This window comes from Acyrthosiphon pisum, chromosome A3 (genome assembly GCF_005508785.2).
Source record: "Acyrthosiphon pisum isolate AL4f chromosome A3, pea_aphid_22Mar2018_4r6ur, whole genome shotgun sequence".
Taxonomy (NCBI): Eukaryota; Metazoa; Arthropoda; class Insecta; order Hemiptera; family Aphididae; genus Acyrthosiphon; species Acyrthosiphon pisum.
The window spans coordinates 9,552,107-9,573,288 of NC_042496.1; the positions used below are offsets into that span (position 1 = coordinate 9,552,107).

The window sequence follows — 21,182 nt, forward strand, 5'->3', positions numbered from 1 at the left end:
TTAAAATACAATTGGCCACCTATAAGCTCGTATTAACTATAGATGTAATTTTAGGCCACTGAATATGTAAATGGGCCGCTTATAGAAGTGAAAATCTCGATGGGCCGATACATACCAATCCGGCCCTGTCCAGTCCTGTATACTTGTTTATTACCTATTGTATACATTTCATTACAGATTGTATATATTTATATTTTTAATCATTCAAATAAAAAAAGATACTATATACTAGAGCACCATAGAAGTTAAATTGTCTCAGACAATATAATTCCTATATAATAAATTGTATGCCTTATTATAATAATGATTTTATATTATACCCAAGGAATACCAGCTTCTATGGTCCTATTATAAACTTGAATGAGATCTTCAAAAGTCTGCCCATATCTAAAAAAAAAAATAATTTTATTAATACTTACATTTTTACTATATGACATAAAGTATATTATATATCTTTACCGGCTCAAATGGAAACCTAAAGACCAATACGGTGGTAAAAATGGTCTGCCAATAATTTCAGTGTACTGAGTAATAACATCAGACGGTGTTGGTCCAGAAAAAAAATAAAAATCCAAAATTCCGCCAATTACGCGATATGTAATTGCAGGCGCAGGCTGCAGTATAATATCTGCAGGAGGTAATATAGGTATTAAATATATACATATAAAATATTATAAATACGTTTGATTGAAATGTATTTTGTGAAATAATTTATGATACCTACATAATGCATAATTTAACAATATGAATATTAATAAATTTAATATTTTTGTTGTTAAACAACATTTCAACTTACCCATAGCATTGCTATTAAATAAAAAAACTCCATGACTCTTTCCGGATTTTTCCATTGATAAATAAAACGGATGTGAGCCATAGCCATTGATCTAAAATTAGCATTAATATTACTTTAAAACATCAAATTATCAAAAATTGTTTTTTAGCCCTAAAAACTACAAAATGGAGGGTGAATCTTTCAATCGTAAACTCTTTACGTCATTTTATCGAAAAGTTTGAACGTTTATGGAAAAATATTTATTTATTGCATAATTTTAAATAATTACAAAACATATTTCAATACAAATTGTATTATATTGATTGCTATTTTTATCGTTATCTATATTTCTTAAGTCTGACTTTTTTTGAGCAACAACATACCTACATTGTTAATTCGATAATATTTTACGGAATATTTATGTAGGGTGTTCAGTATTTCTGTAGGTACCTAGTAGGTACTAAAAGTATTTAAATTATTATTTAAATGTAACAGCTACATTTTTTTTAAATGTTCTTATTAAAAATTGATAATTTGTATTTATTAGTTTTTACCTACTGTTTTGACATTTGGTATTTAGACACTTGGGCAGGATTTTACTTGGCGAGTTTAAAATTTAAACCCGAAAAAATCAGTAATAATAAATAAATAAATATAAAAGTTATCATTTAGGTACAATATTTTAGTTGTTACCAAATAGTTTGTAGGTAGCGCAAAATAAATTATACTAATTGTCTATATGCTAAATTGCTAACCGTGAATATCTATTACAGTAGAAATCAAATAATCAAAAAAGTAAAAAATATTTAAATTTATTTTATCTGTTCATTAATATACTTCAATATACTTCACAATCTGTAAGTTCATATTTTTACAATAAGTGAAAGTGATGCGTTGAAATAGTAAGCTGCTATAAGCTGAATAGGTGATTATTTGGACTTGCGTGAATAACTCATTCATTTATGGAATTGTATGACATGTGTATGTATAATAAGTACCTATCTATTCAGTAAATTTAGAAGTCGAGGCACAATTTTCGATTTGGTCGTCTTTCGGGTTGACCTGGCATGGTAAGAGTAGTTAGTTCGACTTTTGGAGATTAGAGGATTGCGATGGCTATGGCCTATGGAGATTGTAAACTGTAGTGAAATCGTTTGTAGTACTAATAGTAGGTACTATATAATATTAGCTACATTTTGTACAGTTTATATTGAAATATCTTTATGCAGAGTGTGATTTGAGACATAAAAAGTTGCTTTAGACGCTTTGGTAATAATTTTGAATTTAATTAATGTTCGGGAGTTTGGCTGAGTAGCCTGAGTCCCTGGATTGTATTCCATAAGTCAATATTGGCTTTACAAGATTAAAGAAGTTTATAATGAATAGTATTTTCAAGTTATTTTTCAAGTCAATAATAATATATTTGGATGTAACTATGTAAGAAGAAAATAATGTAATTGTCAAGAGCAATTATTCAAAGCTATGCGCATGTGCAGGTCTAGTTGTAGCATGTAGGTCTAATACCGTATGTTTTGTGCAGTAACTAGAATACTAGATACGGCCCTCGGACAAATTTTATAGTATAGCGCATAAAGAACAGCCCTTTTCAGTTTGAAGACGACCAAAGAAGAATAAAAACCCAATTAATCCATTCGCGCTCAAAAACAGATAAAACAATTAATATAGGCTGGCACCAGTGGCGTAACTGGATAAAAAACTAGGGGGGGGGGGGCAATGTAATTTATTTACCATAATCACCTGACCCCTACATTGATTTAGTCTTAAAGCTTATGTTATGGTTTAGAAACAAATTGTAGGTAACCGGTTAAATAGTATTAGGTACCTAGAGAGGTCATTAATAAAAGGTGCTATAAGTAGCTTAAAAAGTAGGTTAGTATAATTAATATAATATACCTACACATATTATATGTTTGCGGAACAATAAATAATAAATAAATAACCAACAAATAATTTAATTACTTCATTAACAAATAAAAGAAAGAATAGGTTTTATTTTTTTTTATTTTAATGTGAGTTTTCTGTTACCTCCTACTCCATTCGAAACAAATTCATCAATTACTTAGTCAAAATCAATTGGCACTTCTCTTTGAATTTGTAATAATGCTAATCCGCTTAAGCACTCTTGTCCCATGCTTATTCGTAAGTAACTTTTTAAGCGTTTTAAGCAGGAAAAAGTTCTTTCACATGAGGAAGTATTTGTTGGTATGGTCAAAAATATTTTTATAATTTTTGTGTAGTTTGTAAATCCTATTTGTATATCACCAAATAACAAATATGCTATTTTATTATTTATGTTAAACTCATCATACTTTGTCTTGAACATCCGATTAAACTTAGCAAGCTCAATAGTGACTTCGTTAAAATCTAAGTTATATGTTCACATACTAATTTTATTGAATTATTTTCAGGTTTTTCACCTATAATAACATCCTTCATAGCTTGTAGTATATTAAGATCATTTTCTTTAAATCTGTCTTGTATTTCTTTTATTTGAGGAAAAAAATATTTTAATATTATAATATTATGTTAACAGTCTTGTTAAGAATACTTTTTAAATGTGGATTATTTGTGGGGGGGGGGACAAAATGATACTTTTGCCCCACCACAAACATTTCTGGGGGGCAATTGCCCCCCGCAATTACGCCACTCGCCGGCACTGTGACAATAACGCGACAGAAAATATATATCCAATATATCCAAAATATACAGATAGTCCTCAAATCTCTCACACCCTTCAACCAATTAAAACTTTTAAGTAATTGAAAAAAACTCTTGAAAAACAGCAAACTACCAAGCGTTTAATGCTTCAACGACGACCAGCTGCAAGAGAGCAGCGATCCCGCAGCAAAGTTCGTTGTCCCGAAAAAAAGAAAAAATATGCTTACATCAGGTTTTGGAGTATTGTCGTGATTAAACATTGTATATGTTTTCCAATTTGAATCCAAGACCAAATTAGTTCTATGTTCACCCAATCCATAAATGTACTTTGAGGGTAGTAAAGCCGACAATTGAATAAATTGATCAGAAAATATAAAACCCCCAATATTTCGACTATCAAACCTGGAATTTTAAAAAATATACATATTACTGTAGTACTTAAGTAGTACCTACTAATTAGTTGTAATTTATTTGATAATCTTAACATAATCTGTAAAAATTATATGTATATTATATTGTAGGTAAGGACGTAAGGTTATACACTATGGGAGATACTAACAAAATTGTATCATCCACTTTACGAATAATAGCAAATCCAACACCGTTCTTAGCCAGTCTTACAACTAAATCGGATATTATCAAACTATTATTTCCATGAATCGGGTTTCCTTTAAATTCGTTAATTTTTGGAAAGGGTGGCTTGTAACGTATTTGAACAGCGTCATCAATCTATAAAAATATAATTTTTTAGTTGTTTCACAGAAATATACAATCTATAGGTACATAATTACAATAATTTACATACATAATATATATTAATTATCTTATATACTTATAATGAATAATGATCTATAAATTACAAATTTACAAGTCATGCATGGATAGGTTACCAGGTTAGCTAAATGTTTATATTTATAGAACAAAGTGGATGTTTGTTTGTCTATCTGTTAGGTATAGTCGTATAGAATCAAAACCTACTGGACCCTTGAGAATTGTGTGTGTGTGTGTGGGGGGGGGGGGGGGAAGTGTTTATAGTTGTTTCTGTGTGTCTGCGTATTCAATAAGTAGTCGAAATAATGATTTGATTTTCAATTTCAGTATGTTATCTGGTCAGGAAAGTGAATCTAGTTGAATCCATTTAACAGGTAAAAATAAATTCACCTACAACAACAAAATTAAAAACCTATTTTGTGTTGTTCTAGGCGCTTTTGAAAACTAGTGGGCATTTTAAATTTTAACCTTCCCAATGCACCAACTAGATTCACTTTCTCATCGTACAACTTTCTCATCGAAGAATTACTCCAACTACTAAATCGTGTACACTGTCACAAAAATAAAACACCTCATTATAAAATCAATACATTCATTGCTCCGCTCAGAATCTAAAATTAAAAATTTATATATCAGTAACATTTCATAATTTTATTATATCAAAATATCCTATATTATTTAAGATATATCAACACTCAATTTCTCCCTTGTTCGCTTGCATGTTCTTTATATTATGTTCGCTTATGGATTATAATAAATAGGTTAATTTCCTAATTTCGCTCAATGTTAATTTAGCTTATTTATCCATAGCCCATAGGCGCAACTATATAGTGACATTCATGATTAACTAACTAAGTTAGTTAATCATGGTGACATTTTTCTGGGGAGGCTAAAATTATATCAGCAGTACAAACTTTTTTTGGGTTTTCCCGACGCTATTGGAATCTACATGGAATTTTAACTTTTTACTCCACAAAGTAGTGCCTAAGTTACAAACTAGTGAACTAGATTTAATGTACTACCGGAAATTACGCTGAAGTAGAAATGTTCGAAACATTATTACGACTAGTTAACATCGTGTATACTTTACATTGACGCTTTACACAGACATAAATAGTAAAACAAATACACATCATTGTAAAGTTAATACATTCATCGTTCTGCTCAGATTCTAAAACAAAAACAAGGTTATTTTAAAATGAAGCTATGCTTTATTAAAATATACATACCTAGTACCTACTCTATATTTTTTTAGTCAATGTAGGGCAAAGGGGGAATCCCCCCCCCCCCCCAATCACTGTAGTGTCACATTGTTTTACAGTGTGTTTAGCCAATTTTGTAGCAAATGTATGTACTTTTTGTACTTTTGCCCCCTCCATGCCAACCCTCAAAAAAAAAAAAAAAATTAAGCTCTGGATTCGTCAAAAATGTTTTTTTTTTGGCAAGAATACAAATCAACATAACAATATTAATTAACATAAAAATACTTGTTCTTTAAATAGCATATGGCATGGAAGTTACAAGATAGTCAAAATTCTGGTGTAGCAAAAAATCTTTCATTTAGTTCGTTTTTTTTAACATAGTATTTTTTCGGGGTAGCAAAAGTACCCCTCGATACCCCTTGCTCTATGACTAATTATTGGCCACTATGAACTATAAAAAATTAAATTATTATATAAAAATTATTGAAAAGTTATATAATTAGTATTTAGTAGGTAATTATAAAAACACTTATGTTTAAAACAAAGTAACCTCACATGGGATTTTAATATATTTTTCTTAAAGGAGTGACAGACAGCATTTCAGTTTAATTTTAATTTTTGTTTTCAATAATTATAATAAAAATGTATAGGTACCGTAATTCGTAGTCTTTGTGGTGTTTCAAAAATAACATCCAGACGCAAGATTTGTATATTTTTTTTGTAACTAGAAGCCACTGATAAATTATAAAACGCTACTACTCCAGTACTTGTCTTTGATATATTAATTGTATTATAATTATTGTAACATTCTGGATAATAACACCACGGCCATCGAGTAAAAGATTGGTTTGCCGGTGTCCAGGAACAGTTCATTTTTTTGCAGGTTACCTCATCAGACTTTCCTTTGGGTATACAATCAAACTTTAGTTCATTTGGTATTGAGTGACTGTAATACATATGTAATAAGAATAACAATTGTAGAAACAGTATTATGAAGACCTTGATATTGTTATATTTTAAGTGCATATTAAACAAAAAAACTGCACCAATTAACAATAAATTTATAAATTTTATAAAAACAAAATAAAATAAATACACTTAAGTTTTAAACATTTATGAAAGAAAGTTGTTTAATGAATCACAAAAAACTATAACTCAGTTACACTATTTATCAACATTTTAACTTTTTATTTTCATTTATATTTTATATAGTAATAAGCACAATAGTTAGCATAAATTGATAGAAAAACAAAGTATGTACATAATTGGATAAAATCAACGTACAAAGGGCATCATTATAATCTCATTAAAATTAAAAACACAAACAAGCATATTATACCAAAGTGATATCAATGATATCAGTTTATTAATAAAGGAATAATTTTAAAAATTTATAATATAATATTTTTTCACAATTATTTAATTTAGTACATAAAATACATTTACCTAAAAAAAATAGAATACAATTTCATGAAATATGTTTGAATAAATATTAAGTCCATGTTATATTGAAAACTATATTCAAGTCCAAGTTTAATGATGAGAAGTAAAGGACCTGTTAAAAAATAAAATATAAATAATATTATGTACTTACATACTACATAAAATATTTATCAAAATTATTTTAACTAAAAGCTTTAATAAAAACTGATAAAAATAATAATAATTTAAGTTATAAAAATCGAAATTAATTTATTAGTACAAAACGTAATAGCCAGTACTCACTTCTTCAGTAATATTATAATAAAAATTACTATATGTGGCTCCATTAACTTGAATATTTTTTGGTTCATTTTGAATACCGAAAATAGTAATATTTTGTAAAATAGTCTTTTCATCTGAATAATTATTTGTGATAACCTCATTTAACAATATTGTGTTGTTAAGTTTGAAATGGATTTCATTATACAACCCATCTTCCCATACATCTTAAAAAAAAGTTTAATATAAAATACAGCAGGAAAAAATAATTATTATTATTATTATTATTTACTTAAAGAGTCACCGTCGTCCCAAAACAAGTAGCCAAATGCTTCTTTAAATTTGTTTGGCGTAATTAATAGTCCAAATGAATTTTTACGACTATAATTTAAAATAAATAATATTTATGAAATATTGATACATGTTTAAAATTAAATTAATAAACAAATTAAGGCAAATATATGTTTAGTAACATATCATAATTTCTACTTCCAATCTAACCTTACATGTCAAGTACATAGGAATAAAATGTACAAGGAAAATATACCTAGATGTAGTGGTAGTAGCTGGTTCTTGAGTTGGTAAAATATAGCCACCACGTATCTTAAGAGGAATAGTATCATTAGGGGCTTCAACAGTGAAAATGGATCCATTACTTTGAGTGCATTTTTTAGAATAATAATCACACCATATATCATTTGGTAAATATATGTCTACATCCACTTGGTTCTAAAAACATGTAGATAATTTAATTGTTAAATAATTGATTGTAAACAAAATTATAAAACCAAACCTCTTTTAAAACTGGCGAAATTAGTAGAGCAGAACCCCATAGGAATTGAGTATCAATGTTGTAAGTACAGTTATCATGTGGATATCTAAATAATTTCATTGTTTGTACTATTTATCTTCAAGATCATTAAATTAAGTAATACATAAAACTAAATAAACTTACTCAAAAAAGAGTGGTCGTGCAACTGTTTCGCCATAAATATGTGCTCTCCAAAATAGAGAATACAAATATGGAAGTAATGAATATCGAATGAACAGTGCTTTTTTAGCTGATTCTATAACCAATGGTCCTAAAGCCACAGGATCTTGATCCTTTAGTATGAAAAATGTAATAAAATTATTTTATCAAATAAACGTACAACTATTAAAATTAATACATACAATATTTTCATCAGAATTATGATTTCTTGAGAATGGATAAAATGCACCTAATTGACTCCAACGTGAACAAAGTTCGACTGTAGTATTATCATTAAAACCACATATATCAGCTCCAACTAGTGGAACACCAAACATGTTGAAAAGCACAATATCTAAAATAAAATATATTGTATAGTGCAATAATTAATAAAAAATCATAAGTATCCCAATTAAATCATGAATGCAGTATGCACTCAGCCTATGCTATTATGAATGCAGTATGCACTCTAACTCTACCAATAATATTACAATTACAGTAGAAATTAGTTATAATGAGTTTCAAGGGTCGGCTAGTTTTTCTCGTTGTAACCGGTAGCTTGTCATATACATTATAACAAGCATTCATTGTAACCGGTCAATCATCACAATTACCAACTCGGAGGGACGGTTAAACGTTAGTGAGCCAACCAGAACACAATTCAGTAACTAATAACAGACACACAATATAGATTCATAAATATTGTCGATATGATAGACCTCAGTCTTGGTATACCTACTCCTGGTAGAACACATACTGCATAATAACAAAAATTTTAAGTCTTAAATAAATTACCAGTAATAGATTGTTTCATATCATCCCAAGTAGAAAATACATCTCCAGTCCAATGACCGGCAAAGTGACCTAAGCCAGCAAAACTTGATCTTGAAATAACTAATGGTCTTGAACTTTTAATAAATGATAATGCACTAAAGTATAAAGTATATTTTTTTTTACAGTTTAATATGAAATAAAAAGTTTCTACTTTATAATGTGACTGATTGTGAATCTTACAATTGAGTTGTTATTGCTTCTGAAAATCCATAAAGATTATGTAAATCATAATGAAGTCCAGCATACTGATTTGCTGACATGCAAATAGTTTTATAATTTAATTTTCCTCCAGCAATACTAGGTGTATACTGTGGATTTTCCCAACTACTAGAATTGGTAAATATGCAACCTTCCCAATCACCATTGACAAAATTTGATGGTTCATTCATGTCCTATAATTAGATATTAAGAATTAAAGACAGAACTGTAATATTTGTATAAAATACACAATATAATACTAACAATCCATAAACCATCAAATGGAAGAATATTATGATAGTTTGATATTTGATTTATCCAATAATCGATTGACTTTGGATTGGTGAAATCTGGGAATACAGTACCTCCATCAAGGTTCCACACCTAAAATTATTTATGCAAATTATAAACATAAAGAATATTTAAATAGGAAAAACATACTTGGCCTTCAAGAGGGAGACCAGAAGAATTTTTAATGAAAAGCCCATTTTTTAAACCATCATCATAAGGTGGATATGATCCTTTTGGTTCACGAGAAGATACTCCAGGATCCAATATAATTACATGGTGCATTCCAACCTTTAAAGATAAAGTGAATATATACAATTCCTACATTTAACAAATATAAGAAATTCTTTAATACCTCATGCAAATAATTCACATATTTAGGAAGATCAGTAAAATTATCACTTAAAGTAAAATCATTTCTATTTTTCATATAATCAATGTCATTCCAATGTGTATCCTAAAAATAAAAATACTTTATGTAAGAATAATAATAAGAATAAGAAAAATATTAACTAATGTCTATTAGTAATTTAAAAGTATTTTACAATATGTAAAGTATTAATTTACCCAAGGAATTCCTGCACTAACAGTTCTATTATGAACGTTAATAAGTTCTTTTAACGTTTGACCAAATCTAAAAATAGTTTTATTAATTAATTAAAAATTTTAAATGTTATTAATAACACTTGCCGACATAAATGAAATCCTAATGTCCAGTAAGATGGTAAAAATGATCTACCAATTGTATCTGTATATTGAGATATAACATCAGAAGGTGTTGGTCCCATGAAATAATAAAAATCTAATATACCACCAATTGTTCGGTAAGTAATTGCTGGTGTCGGTTGCAACACAATATCTAAAACAAAAATATTAATCTATTTAGTAATAAGCAACAAACTCCTAATAAATTCACTTTAAGATATATAACTAAAATAGTGTTTATGTACTAAATAAGTAAGGGTCCCACATTTTTAAGCTAGAAACAGATCATTTAGTAGTACCTAAAATGTTAGGTTACTAAGGTTTATTGTAAGTTTAGTAAGAATAGATAAATTAAATTTCTACTACAATAAGAATGTAGTGGCCATTTTCAGTATACATAATATTGTATGATAAATGTAATACCTATATTTTGAATTAAATTGCCCTAAATTTCAAATTCTCATAAATATAAGCTATTAGTTCAATATTCATACATTATAATTTTCAGAAAAAATTTCAGCTCCAGATTATGAAATTAATAATGGTACAACAAACATATAGGTAAAAATAAATAAAAGAAACAAAAATGTTAGAATTATTTCATACCCATAGCATTGCTGTTGAATAAAAAAACTCCATGACTTTTTCCTGATTTTTCAATCATTAAGTAAAATGGATGTGAACCATATCCATTCATCTGAAAAAAACATAAAATTACTATATTGTAATGTATTAAGGTAATAACTTACATCATTTGTTGGAGGACTATCATGGTTGAAAAAAGTATAGGTTTTCCAATTCATGTCAAGCATGAGACTAGATCTATGTTCACCTAACCCATATATATATTTGGTTGGTAATAATGCTGACAGTTGAATAAATTGATCAGAATAAATGAAACCTCCAATATTTCGACTGTCAAATCTAGATACAAAAAAAAAAAAATATATATTCAATTAATTTAATTCATTATTAATAAGACAACCTATAAACCACAAATTGTAAAATACATACATGGTTAAATTATCAATTTTCCTTAGAATTGCAAATCCAACTTTATCATCAGATAACTTTACAATATAGTCTGAAACTAATGGTTCATTTTTATTATTTAATTTAAGTATTGGTATTTCAGGGTATGGTGGCTCATAACGTTTATTCTCTGGATCGTAAATCTAGATAATTCAAAAAGTAAATAATATAATTGGTATTAAATTTACAAAAATTTATAATAATAATAATAATACATTTTATTTTATATTAAAATGCTAATCTGCAAAGTGAAAATTGTTTGTTACCTTAACACGTAATCTTTGTGCCGTTTGAAATGAAATATCCATGCACAATACTTTGATGTCATTTTTATAAATGGTGTTTGTCGTTATGTTAAAAAATGCTGTTATTTCATTTCTGGATTCAGTCACATTAATTACTTTGTAATTACTATAATTTGAAGAATAATAACACCATGGTATTTGAGAATTTGGAGTACTAGGTGACCAACAGCAATTTCTTTTTTCACAGCTTTCCTTATCAGCTTTCCCTCTCGGAAAACAATCAAATTTATATTCATCCGAAGTTACAGTACAGTAATTATTAACTCCATGATTAGAACCAATATTAATCTTTTGTTTAAGATATCTGCTTAAAATTTTACTATTTTCTAATATGTTTTCACTGTCACTCATATGTAGATATATTAAAACAGACATCAACAACAGAATGGTAAGTAGTGAAAAAATTGTGTTTTTACTATATTTTGGAACTTCATCAATTGAATTTTTAAGCATGATTGGTGTATATGCATTTCCGGATTTAGTTTTCCGTTTCATTGTAAATAAGACAACTTTTGATGTTTAATTAAATTACACTAAACAGAAAAAATATAAGTAATATGTACCTGCACTCGGTAGAAACGCATTTAATTGGTTATTAACAGTTCATGAAAGTAATATTAGTAAAGTAAAGTAACATTAAAGTAACATCTGATAGAGAGTTGATACTTTGATTGTAACATGTTTACTGTTTTGTTAAACATTTGTGTTTATTTGCTGTTTAAGTAGATAATAATAATGAAACTATTATTTTTCACTGTTAATGTAACCATGTAATAGATTAAAATATGATGTACTGACCTTACTTGTTATTTTATTTATAATGTCTACATATAATCAGTGCATGTGTTTGTAACTCAAATCTAATTGCTTTTGACACCTATTCAAAGTTCAAAACTTTTATCAAAACATTGATTTATATTAAAAACAAATTATGATCTCTATATCTCCATTGTTCAATCACAAGTCTGTCAAACAAAATATAACATTCTTTCCAACTGTCTCCAAATCTATGATAGACGATAATTCTAACTTCTAGGTTCAACGATTTGGATGAATGACAAAAATAAAAAAAGAAAATATTAAATAGGTAGGGATATGTATAAATTATTATTTTAAGTTTTTAAAATTCAAAAAAACTACGAATAACGAATGGATCATAGCTATGACGTCGTTATGCCGTTATCATTGTGACATTGTTATCTATTATAACAGATAAAATAGAGTGATACGACTCCCCACTTTGAAAACATTTATGCGTATTTCACATAGACTATAATAACTAGTTAATAATATGTCTATGGTAATTGGTATTTCATAATATGCAATTAATATTATTTATACAATATATTTCCCCGCGTATTTAAAAAAAAAATGTATTTAAATGGGAAGTTAATTTTTTCTGCCAAATGTCTTAATTTGTCTAGAACAGAATAGTTAAAAATAATAATAATTAAAAATTTCAAAATATTTCCATGAATATAATAAATTAAAGATGTATATTTTTGATCATTTTCTGTTTAAAACAATAAAAAGTACTTACTTCAAAAATAATAAAAAAATATCTTATAAGTATTATGTTTAAAACAAGTGTTATTGTTCTATGTTATAGGTAAATAATAAATAATAATCACAATATTATACAAAAACCAGTCCGGTGTCCAACGTGATAGCTTATAATAATAATAAATAGTAACACCTAACAAATCACCAGATAACCATTTCAGATAGGCGTAGGAAAATTTTGTTAATATAAGTTCTCGGAAACACCAGAGAGAAATTATACACATAATATGTTATGAAATACCGGATAAACAGGTCAAACAAGCGTCGTCCACAGTAAAATACCAATAGGCTCGGACAGATGTGGTAATAAACATTTCATGAATAATTAATGATCGGAAAGACGCAATTTGAAGAAAGGGGTATAAATGTATAATAAATAATAAACAAGGGTGACCATACGCGTAGAGTTCAATTGTGTGTATAAGCAAGATTATTGTAATGTTAGAACAATATAATAATATTATAATATTATATTCTGGGATATTATATATTTTATATGTTATAAATCACACAATAAAAAATACTACGGAATAGATAGTCGAAATCCGAAAAGATAGCGTGTGAATATCGCATTCGTGGGAACATTTGATACGCTTATCGAAGGCTGCGGGAGAGTAGAAGTCAGAACTATAATATAGTAAATCCCGAAACGACCCGTATTCAGACATGATCTGACCAAGCAAGTACAAGCACCTTTACCCCAGTTAGTTTAATAAAATTATATTTTGGACTTTGAATATTTTAGAACAGTAATAATTTGGACTTAGAAAATATCCAAGTGAAATTTAATAGGTACATAAAATGTATGCCACAGTTAATTTGTAGTTCAAAACTTATAAAATATTAAATGTATATAGCTAAGGCTTAAAAATTTAATGCAAGGTCTTTCAAACAATGATAAAAGTAGGTAGGTAGTTCATACTTTTACCAAAAAACTACTGATAATTTTAGGAAAATTGGTATACAATTATGCAAATGCAATGTTTTTGCAAAAGTTAATTCATTTGGTAAGACGTATATGAATTTAAGTCTTGCCTACTAGTTAACAGTTGAATCTTGATAAATATTTTTTTTTTAAGTAATAACTATACGGTTAATAGTGGCCGGAGTGGGAGGGGGCTAAAGTCAGTTAGCCTCCTTTGCGTACGTCACTGAAACGATTCATTTTCAAGTTTTTGCTTGTATGGCTTCATTCCAAATCCTCGAATCGTGTAAAAATCGGAAGTCCTCTCCATGTGACGAGCAATTATATGCAAATATACCTATGGTAATAATACATTTGTAAATTAGTACCTACCTAATTATTAAATTATATTAATTAGTTATTCCATTGTCATATTTTATGTTTTTAGTACCCAAGTATGTTTTTTATTTTATTTTATTAGGTACCTGTTTAGGTAAGGCTATACATAGAAATATAGAATGGGTATATGCTATGCCACCATTTTGCGACTCATTTATCAATGATAATATGATAAAATAAAGGGGGAGAAATTCAAATTCACATAACATTATTAGTCGCAAAATGGCGGCGTAGCATACCTGTATCAATAGTGCCCTAGTTTAGGTAGGTACAAATTATTACTATTAATTGTAATATAAAATATTATTACTATTACATTTATTATAAAGCTGAACAAATTATGTCAATATTAATACAACTAATGAGGTTATATTGTTTTATTACATCAATATTAACAAAATTGGACTATAAGTAATAAGTATTCAATATTTAAAACAATAAATATATGAATATTAAATGCTACTGTCATTAACACAAATTAATAATTATGTTATGCTCTAATTGTTATCGAATTAATGGTCGATAAACGTGACCATTAAACCTGATATAATAAATTGCAATACATTAATAATAATATTAATAATAGCCATTCATGTTTTTAATAAAACGAGAAGTCTCTTGCAGGTGCTTATTTTTCGGTACAATTACAAAATGACTAGTGTATTTAAAGACACGCTAAATACTTTCATAACCGCTTCTAAAATAGTTGGATTAATTAATTTTTGTTGTAACATGGAAACTGGATTATTGTACCGGAACATGAATTTAACGTATTATTTATTTCTAGAACTGTTACGAATGTTTGTTTACTTATTTTGTACTTATCATGTAATATTCAATATGGGAAGTCATTACATGCTATTTTACTTTAATATTTGTAAATATTGGTCCATCGTCATAGCAGCAAGAATATCGGAGAAATGGATAATTAAGTATGAATAAATAATATATATATTTTAATATTTATAGAAAACTAACTGACCCAGCTGTGCACTTCATTGCTTGTTAAAAATACCAACTCTTATTTGATTCAAACTTTGTTCAATTCTTTATTTAATATTCTGTGTATTGGTGTTCAAAACTAAAAAAAGTGGGTAAGTGCATCGTGGATGTCGTGACGGTGACGGTTTGTCAGTGTGGATATTTTATATTATATTTATATTGTTATTACTTATTATTAATACGGGAGTCGGTAAGTTAAATTAATATTGTAAGATTACAACAAAATAACTAAAATCGTATTCTTGGTTACTTAATAAGTAATTTACTCCAAATTTGTACTTAAAATGACTATAAAAATAAACTGTGTAAATGTATTTTTTAGATTTTTTGGTAACAGAATTAATTACTTACGTGGAATCTTGTTTTAAATTTTCAATTCTTAGATACAAAAATTGAACATTTTATAAATTTTTAACTACAAAATAATTTTTCAAATTAAAATTTGATCTTTAAATGCTTATAAAAAAAAATTGTGCCTATGTATTTTTAATATTTTTCAACTGATATTGTTACAATATATCAGGAGCTTTGTATTAAATTTATACACTTTTTGGCCCAACAGATAAAACTTTATTGATATTTATAGAAAAAAAAACTAAAAACATTTAAAACTGAAAATGTCCGTAAACAGCTCAAAAAGAGTCAAAATATTTTCAAAATTGTATGGTGTATAGGAAATGCTAATATAAACATTCAGTAAAATTTTCATGTATCTGCAGTTATTCGTTTTTGAATTACAACAAAATAAGGAAATCGCTACATGAGAAATCGAGTGAATATCCAATGTTGTAAAAATTTGAATTTCAAACGATCATAAAAATTTAATTTGACTTTCTTATAGATATTTTTTGTTTGATAAAGGTAGATAATCTTATAAGGAATCTTGTATTACATTTTAAAATCTTAGATTTAAAAAGAAAAATTTTTATGAATTTCTAACTAGAAATAATTTGCAAATTTTCGTGATTTTTCCATATTTATTCAATTTTTGAACTTTAAATGCTTATAAAAAAAAACTGTGACTAAGGATTTTTAGTATTTTTCATCTGCCTTTGAAACAATATACTTGGAGCCTTCTATTAAATTTTCAAGCTTTTTTGATAAACAAATAAAATTTTATTGATATTTTTAGAAAAAAAACTAAAAAAAAATGAAAACTGACAATGTTTCATAACTTCAATAAACCGTATTATGCAAACATCACAAATTACAATATTTTAGTAAAAAATGGGGAATATATCATATAATTTCATTAAAATCATGTAATATTATAAAAAATATCATACCCATGTCTAATTAGTAATAATTACTAATTAGACATGGGTAATTATTACCATCAAAGGCATATTATAAACAGTTTAGTTATTAAAATATATATCTAAATGCATGACCACCACTATAACGAGTTATTATTACAAGTCTCAACAACCGAAACATATCGTTGCACTATAATATTATAATAGTTTACATTTACATTTACATACATTTGCATACATATTTACTTAAGCAGAATTCATGCATACTTATAGACTCAATCGATTATTTCAAATAATAATTTACATAAAATATTTTCGATATATATTTTATTTAATACCTGAATTCTTAAACATATTTTAATTATTATATATTTACAGTAGATACATGAAATATAATATCACAATGTCGCCGCGCATACTGATACAACGATATCCAATATACAACAATTAAATGCAATATAATATCTACAAAATCATATTTAAATTCCATGGTTTTATTAAAAAAAACATAATATTATATAGTTCATCACATATTATCAAAAACAAAATAAAATGTGCCTACGTCAAGTGGTGATAATCTTTCATTTAATGGTTTCATATATTAATATTATATAGGTAACAAAAGAACTAAATAAAAATTGTATTTATTATTGTATACTAAAACAGTGGTGTCTGTTGTTACACAAAAAACACTGGATTTTTATAATATTATCAATGCTACTCCTCTTTGTTTTTAACTAATTTGTGTCTTATACTCATTTATAGTGTAAAAAATTACAAATTCACTGGAAAATACCGCACTCTCCAATAACATATAGTTAGTAACAATTTCATGGTGTGAGGTCGGTTAAACAGACCGATAGGTGCATGGAGAGTGCTAATTTTATTTTGAACTGGTTTTAAACTATGTTTGGTGCCTAGTTCGTTCGATTGACTGTACCGTGTCTGGACGCCGGACGGTTCACGAAGAACATTATAAACCGAGTTATATAATATCTTGGTGTTAGGTCCGTACAATAGACTGAACCGTGTTAGGACGGTTCACAAAAAAATTATTAACTGAGTTATATAATATCTTGGTGTTAGGTCCGTGCAATAGACTGAACCGTGTTTTGACGGTTCACGAAGAAAATTATAAACCGAAGGGGGGGGGGTTAACCCTAGCCAGTCCGCCTCTGTGTAAGGCTAAATATTAAATTTACACATAAGCGCAACTTGGGGGGTCCAAAACTAGTAATAGTCTCCCAAAATAAATTATTCAATTTTTTTCTAAAATACTAATAAACGTTTTAAAATTCACCTATAATTCTTATTTTTTTAAATTTTATATAAGTTTATAATAATTTTATAGTGCCTATGATAAAATAATATAATATTTTTAAATCATTAGTTGCATGCTTGTATTTGTTTTTAACTTTTTAAGGAAACGATTTATGTTACTATAACAGGTAGGTAATATATTATATAGCATCGTTAAAAGATAGAAAAATATACTTGTTGAAATGATTTCGATCACTTTATATGATCAGGGATGGCCACTGCGGCGGTCCGCGTACTATTTTTAACTGGCCCGTGCTACATTTTAAATTAGGTACTTTATTAAAATTCAATAATCCTATATTTTAATTTATTATATTGATACAATTATTAAAATCGATTTAACTTTTATTGTAAAACGTAGATAATTTAAGATAGGACTTATATAATATAAAAACATATCAAAAAAACCTATATAAATCCTTCAATAAAAGTCCTATATTTATAAAATTTTCGAGAATCGAAGCAGAAATGTCCCTAGACAAGATACCAGTTTTTAACAGTTTTTTAACTCAATTATAAAGGGGGTAAATGTTGTGATCAAAATCTGAAGTTTTGTTTTGCCAATTTCTCAAACTTAAATACGAAACGCGGCTCTTTTGAGAACAGAAATTTTATCTGGATAGGTGTCACTGCATTGAACCTCGAAAATTTTAAGACGATACAACCTATATTGAAGGAGCTAGTACTTAAAAATGTACATCCAATTTTGTGTTGTTAACTCAAATATATATATTAGAGTGAATTGACCTATTATATTATAGGTTTCAATATTTTATTCTTATATACCTAACGATTTACATTTAATAAATAATGAGCTACACGCCTACTAAAATAAATGTGAAAAAAAGTTCAAAATAATTATCATTTAAAACTTTATACAGAAACGTCTGTTTATACGAATAATCACACAGGTATTGCGTTTTTCAACTTTTTGCTATTTCGATTACGGGTGAAATAATAGTCGTACGTACTTCGACCATTAAGCCTTTTTGAATCTTCGTACACCAAAAAACCAGAATCTTGAGTTTTGTAATGATCAAACGAAAACCCAAAATCCAAAATACACGTAACTACGTAATTTTTGAAGTACAAAAAACACACGAAAAATCATAACTTCCGAACCAAAAGTCGGATAATCTCTATCTCGGTACCCATCGATACGGCGCAAAGTCCTCTATAACATCCGACTACAAAAACAGCTCGCCGCAACCAAAATCTAAGTGTCCGTGCCAAAAACCCCGAAAATACAAATTTTGAACTTTCGAAGCCTTGTACTTTATAGGGAACCCTCCAATGAGAAAATTCGGTGGGCGGTCTCCCGTCGGAGCCGTCGCTGCGTAATCACTAATCTCTTATCACTCTCGGTGATTTTTTTCAAAATTTTCAAGATTTCTTCAGAATTCGAGTTTAACCCCCCCCCGGGTGGCCTCGGAGGGCACCGGTCGCGCCTTATTCGCCTTTCCCGCTATATTTAGAGGCCACACGCGGCCGCACTTCCTCCCGGACGAGTCCCGTGGCTGACGAGTCGATCGCAGAGAGCGCGGCGTCGTCACGATTTTAACGATTTTTCTAACTCTTTTGACTACGGTCGGCCCCGACCCCTCTCCGAGACGTCGGACCTCCCCGTCGAAGACGTATTCGCGTTCCCCGCTAAATGTATAGGCCACGCGGGGCCGCACTTCTTCCGGGACGAGTCATACAGGCATAGGTACAGGCTTAAACACATGCGTCGGAAAGTTCGATTTTTTTCGCAAAATCACGCGTAATCGACGTTCGAGGTCGGCGGAGCCGGTCGTCCGCTGTCCGACGCGGTAAGATCGCCCGCTACGACGCCCGAAGCTGACGTTCGAACCGCGTTCGTAATTCGCCGGGACTGCGAAACGCCTTAGGCTATGTTTATGGATTATGCACGAAGAAAATTTGCACAACTGGTGATTAGTCCATTTTTTTTTAGTTTTAAATTGATTCAAACCTGGTAAAATTGTTTACAGTTTATTATTACAGTTCTTGCATACATTTTTATTTAGATTACTGTAGCAAAACGTTGTCCTTATAGTTGTGCTTTGGCTATGCGTATGCTATTGTATTTTAACTATAATTGAGTTTATCAAAGATACTAGCTACTATCTATTTTTCATACTCCTAAGTCATATAGGTTGTCCAGAAAAAAAAAATAATAGTGTATTATATATTGGTTTCTATTGGTTGATCGGGCATTTTTGTTGATTTGTATTATTATTTTTTGTCAATATAGATATATATATATATGAATGTTTGTGTGTAGATTAGATCTCTGGGAAGAAGACACTCTAATTTAAAAAGGGTTACATTTGGTTTTTTTTTTATTCATCGACTTTAGTACGGTTAGGTTAGGTTAGGATTTTGTATTAATTAATTATATTAATCCAAGTAGGTAGAATTAGGTAAAAACGACAATCTTGGTATATCTTAATACAATCTTTGGTATTTTAAAATGTAATACAAGATTTTTTTATAGGATAACCTACCTTTATCAAAAAAAAAATGTCTACAAGAAACTCAAATTTAATTTTTATGAGCGTTTGGATTTCATATTTTTACAACATTTGATATTCGCTCAATTTCTCATTTGACGATTTTCTTATTTTATTGTAATTAAAAACGAATGACTGTAGATATTTGAAAATTTCACTGAATGTTTATATTAGCATTTTCTATATACGATAACATTTTGAAAATAATTTGACTCTTTTTGAGCTGTGTACAGACATGGTCAGTTTTCAATTTTTTTAGTTTTTTTTTCTATAAATATCAATTAAGTTTTATCTGTTGAGCCAAAAAGTGTAAAAATTTAATACAAGGCTCCTGATATATTGTTACCATAGCAGTTGAAAAATATTAAAAATACATATGCACAATTTTTTTAATAAGTATTTGAAGTTCAAATTTCAACAACATTTATCAACTTTTAATTTGAATAATTATTTTGTAGTTAAAAATTTATAAAATGTTCAACTTTTGTATCTATGAATTGAAAATTTAGAACAAGATTCCACGTAAGTAATTAATTCTGTTACCAAAAAATCTAAAAAATACATTTACACAGTTTATTTTTATAGTCATTTTAAGTTCAAATTTGGACGAAATTACATATTAAAAACCTGAAATAACTATTTTAGTTATTTTGTTGTGATTGTATAATATATTTCGTGGTATACTTAAAACTTCTTAAGTATACTATTATATATCTATGATAGTATCACGGTTTGTTGTGATGTATACGCGTTATAAGTACCTAA

The 21,182-nt window shown here is 28.1% G+C and overlaps 2 protein-coding genes across 2 annotated transcripts in view; both read right to left on the reverse strand.

Annotated features, from left to right (window-relative positions):
• LOC100158725 (lysosomal alpha-glucosidase) overlaps nt 1–6,529 on the reverse strand; it is a 13,016-nt gene extending 6,487 nt beyond the window's left edge. Inside the window, exons 1-6 of the mRNA XM_029491420.1 lie at nt 6,082–6,529; nt 4,014–4,183; nt 3,682–3,856; nt 797–887; nt 460–628; nt 321–387 (exon numbers count right to left, since the gene is read on the reverse strand). Of these exons, the coding sequence (XP_029347280.1) occupies nt 321–387; nt 460–628; nt 797–887; nt 3,682–3,856; nt 4,014–4,183; nt 6,082–6,453 (1,044 nt within the window). The 5' untranslated portion in view covers nt 6,454–6,529. The remainder of the gene's footprint in view (nt 1–320; nt 388–459; nt 629–796; nt 888–3,681; nt 3,857–4,013; nt 4,184–6,081) is intronic.
• Nucleotides 6,530–6,586: 57 nt separating this feature from the next.
• Nucleotides 6,587–12,590, reverse strand: LOC100160797 (lysosomal alpha-glucosidase). The gene is made up of 19 exons (XM_001952596.5): nt 12,259–12,590; nt 11,422–11,993; nt 11,138–11,298; nt 10,873–11,047; nt 10,730–10,820; nt 10,109–10,277; nt 9,986–10,052; nt 9,774–9,875; nt 9,572–9,709; nt 9,395–9,514; nt 9,113–9,324; nt 8,894–9,027; nt 8,302–8,453; nt 8,084–8,232; nt 7,922–8,006; nt 7,676–7,857; nt 7,421–7,509; nt 7,153–7,355; nt 6,587–6,982 (listed from the first exon to the last, which is right to left on the reverse strand). Exons 2-19 carry the CDS (start codon nt 11,953–11,955, stop codon nt 6,920–6,922), a joined length of 2,826 nt encoding a protein of 941 aa, XP_001952631.1. The 5' UTR covers nt 11,956–11,993; nt 12,259–12,590; the 3' UTR covers nt 6,587–6,919.
• Nucleotides 12,591–21,182: the final 8,592 nt, after the last annotated feature.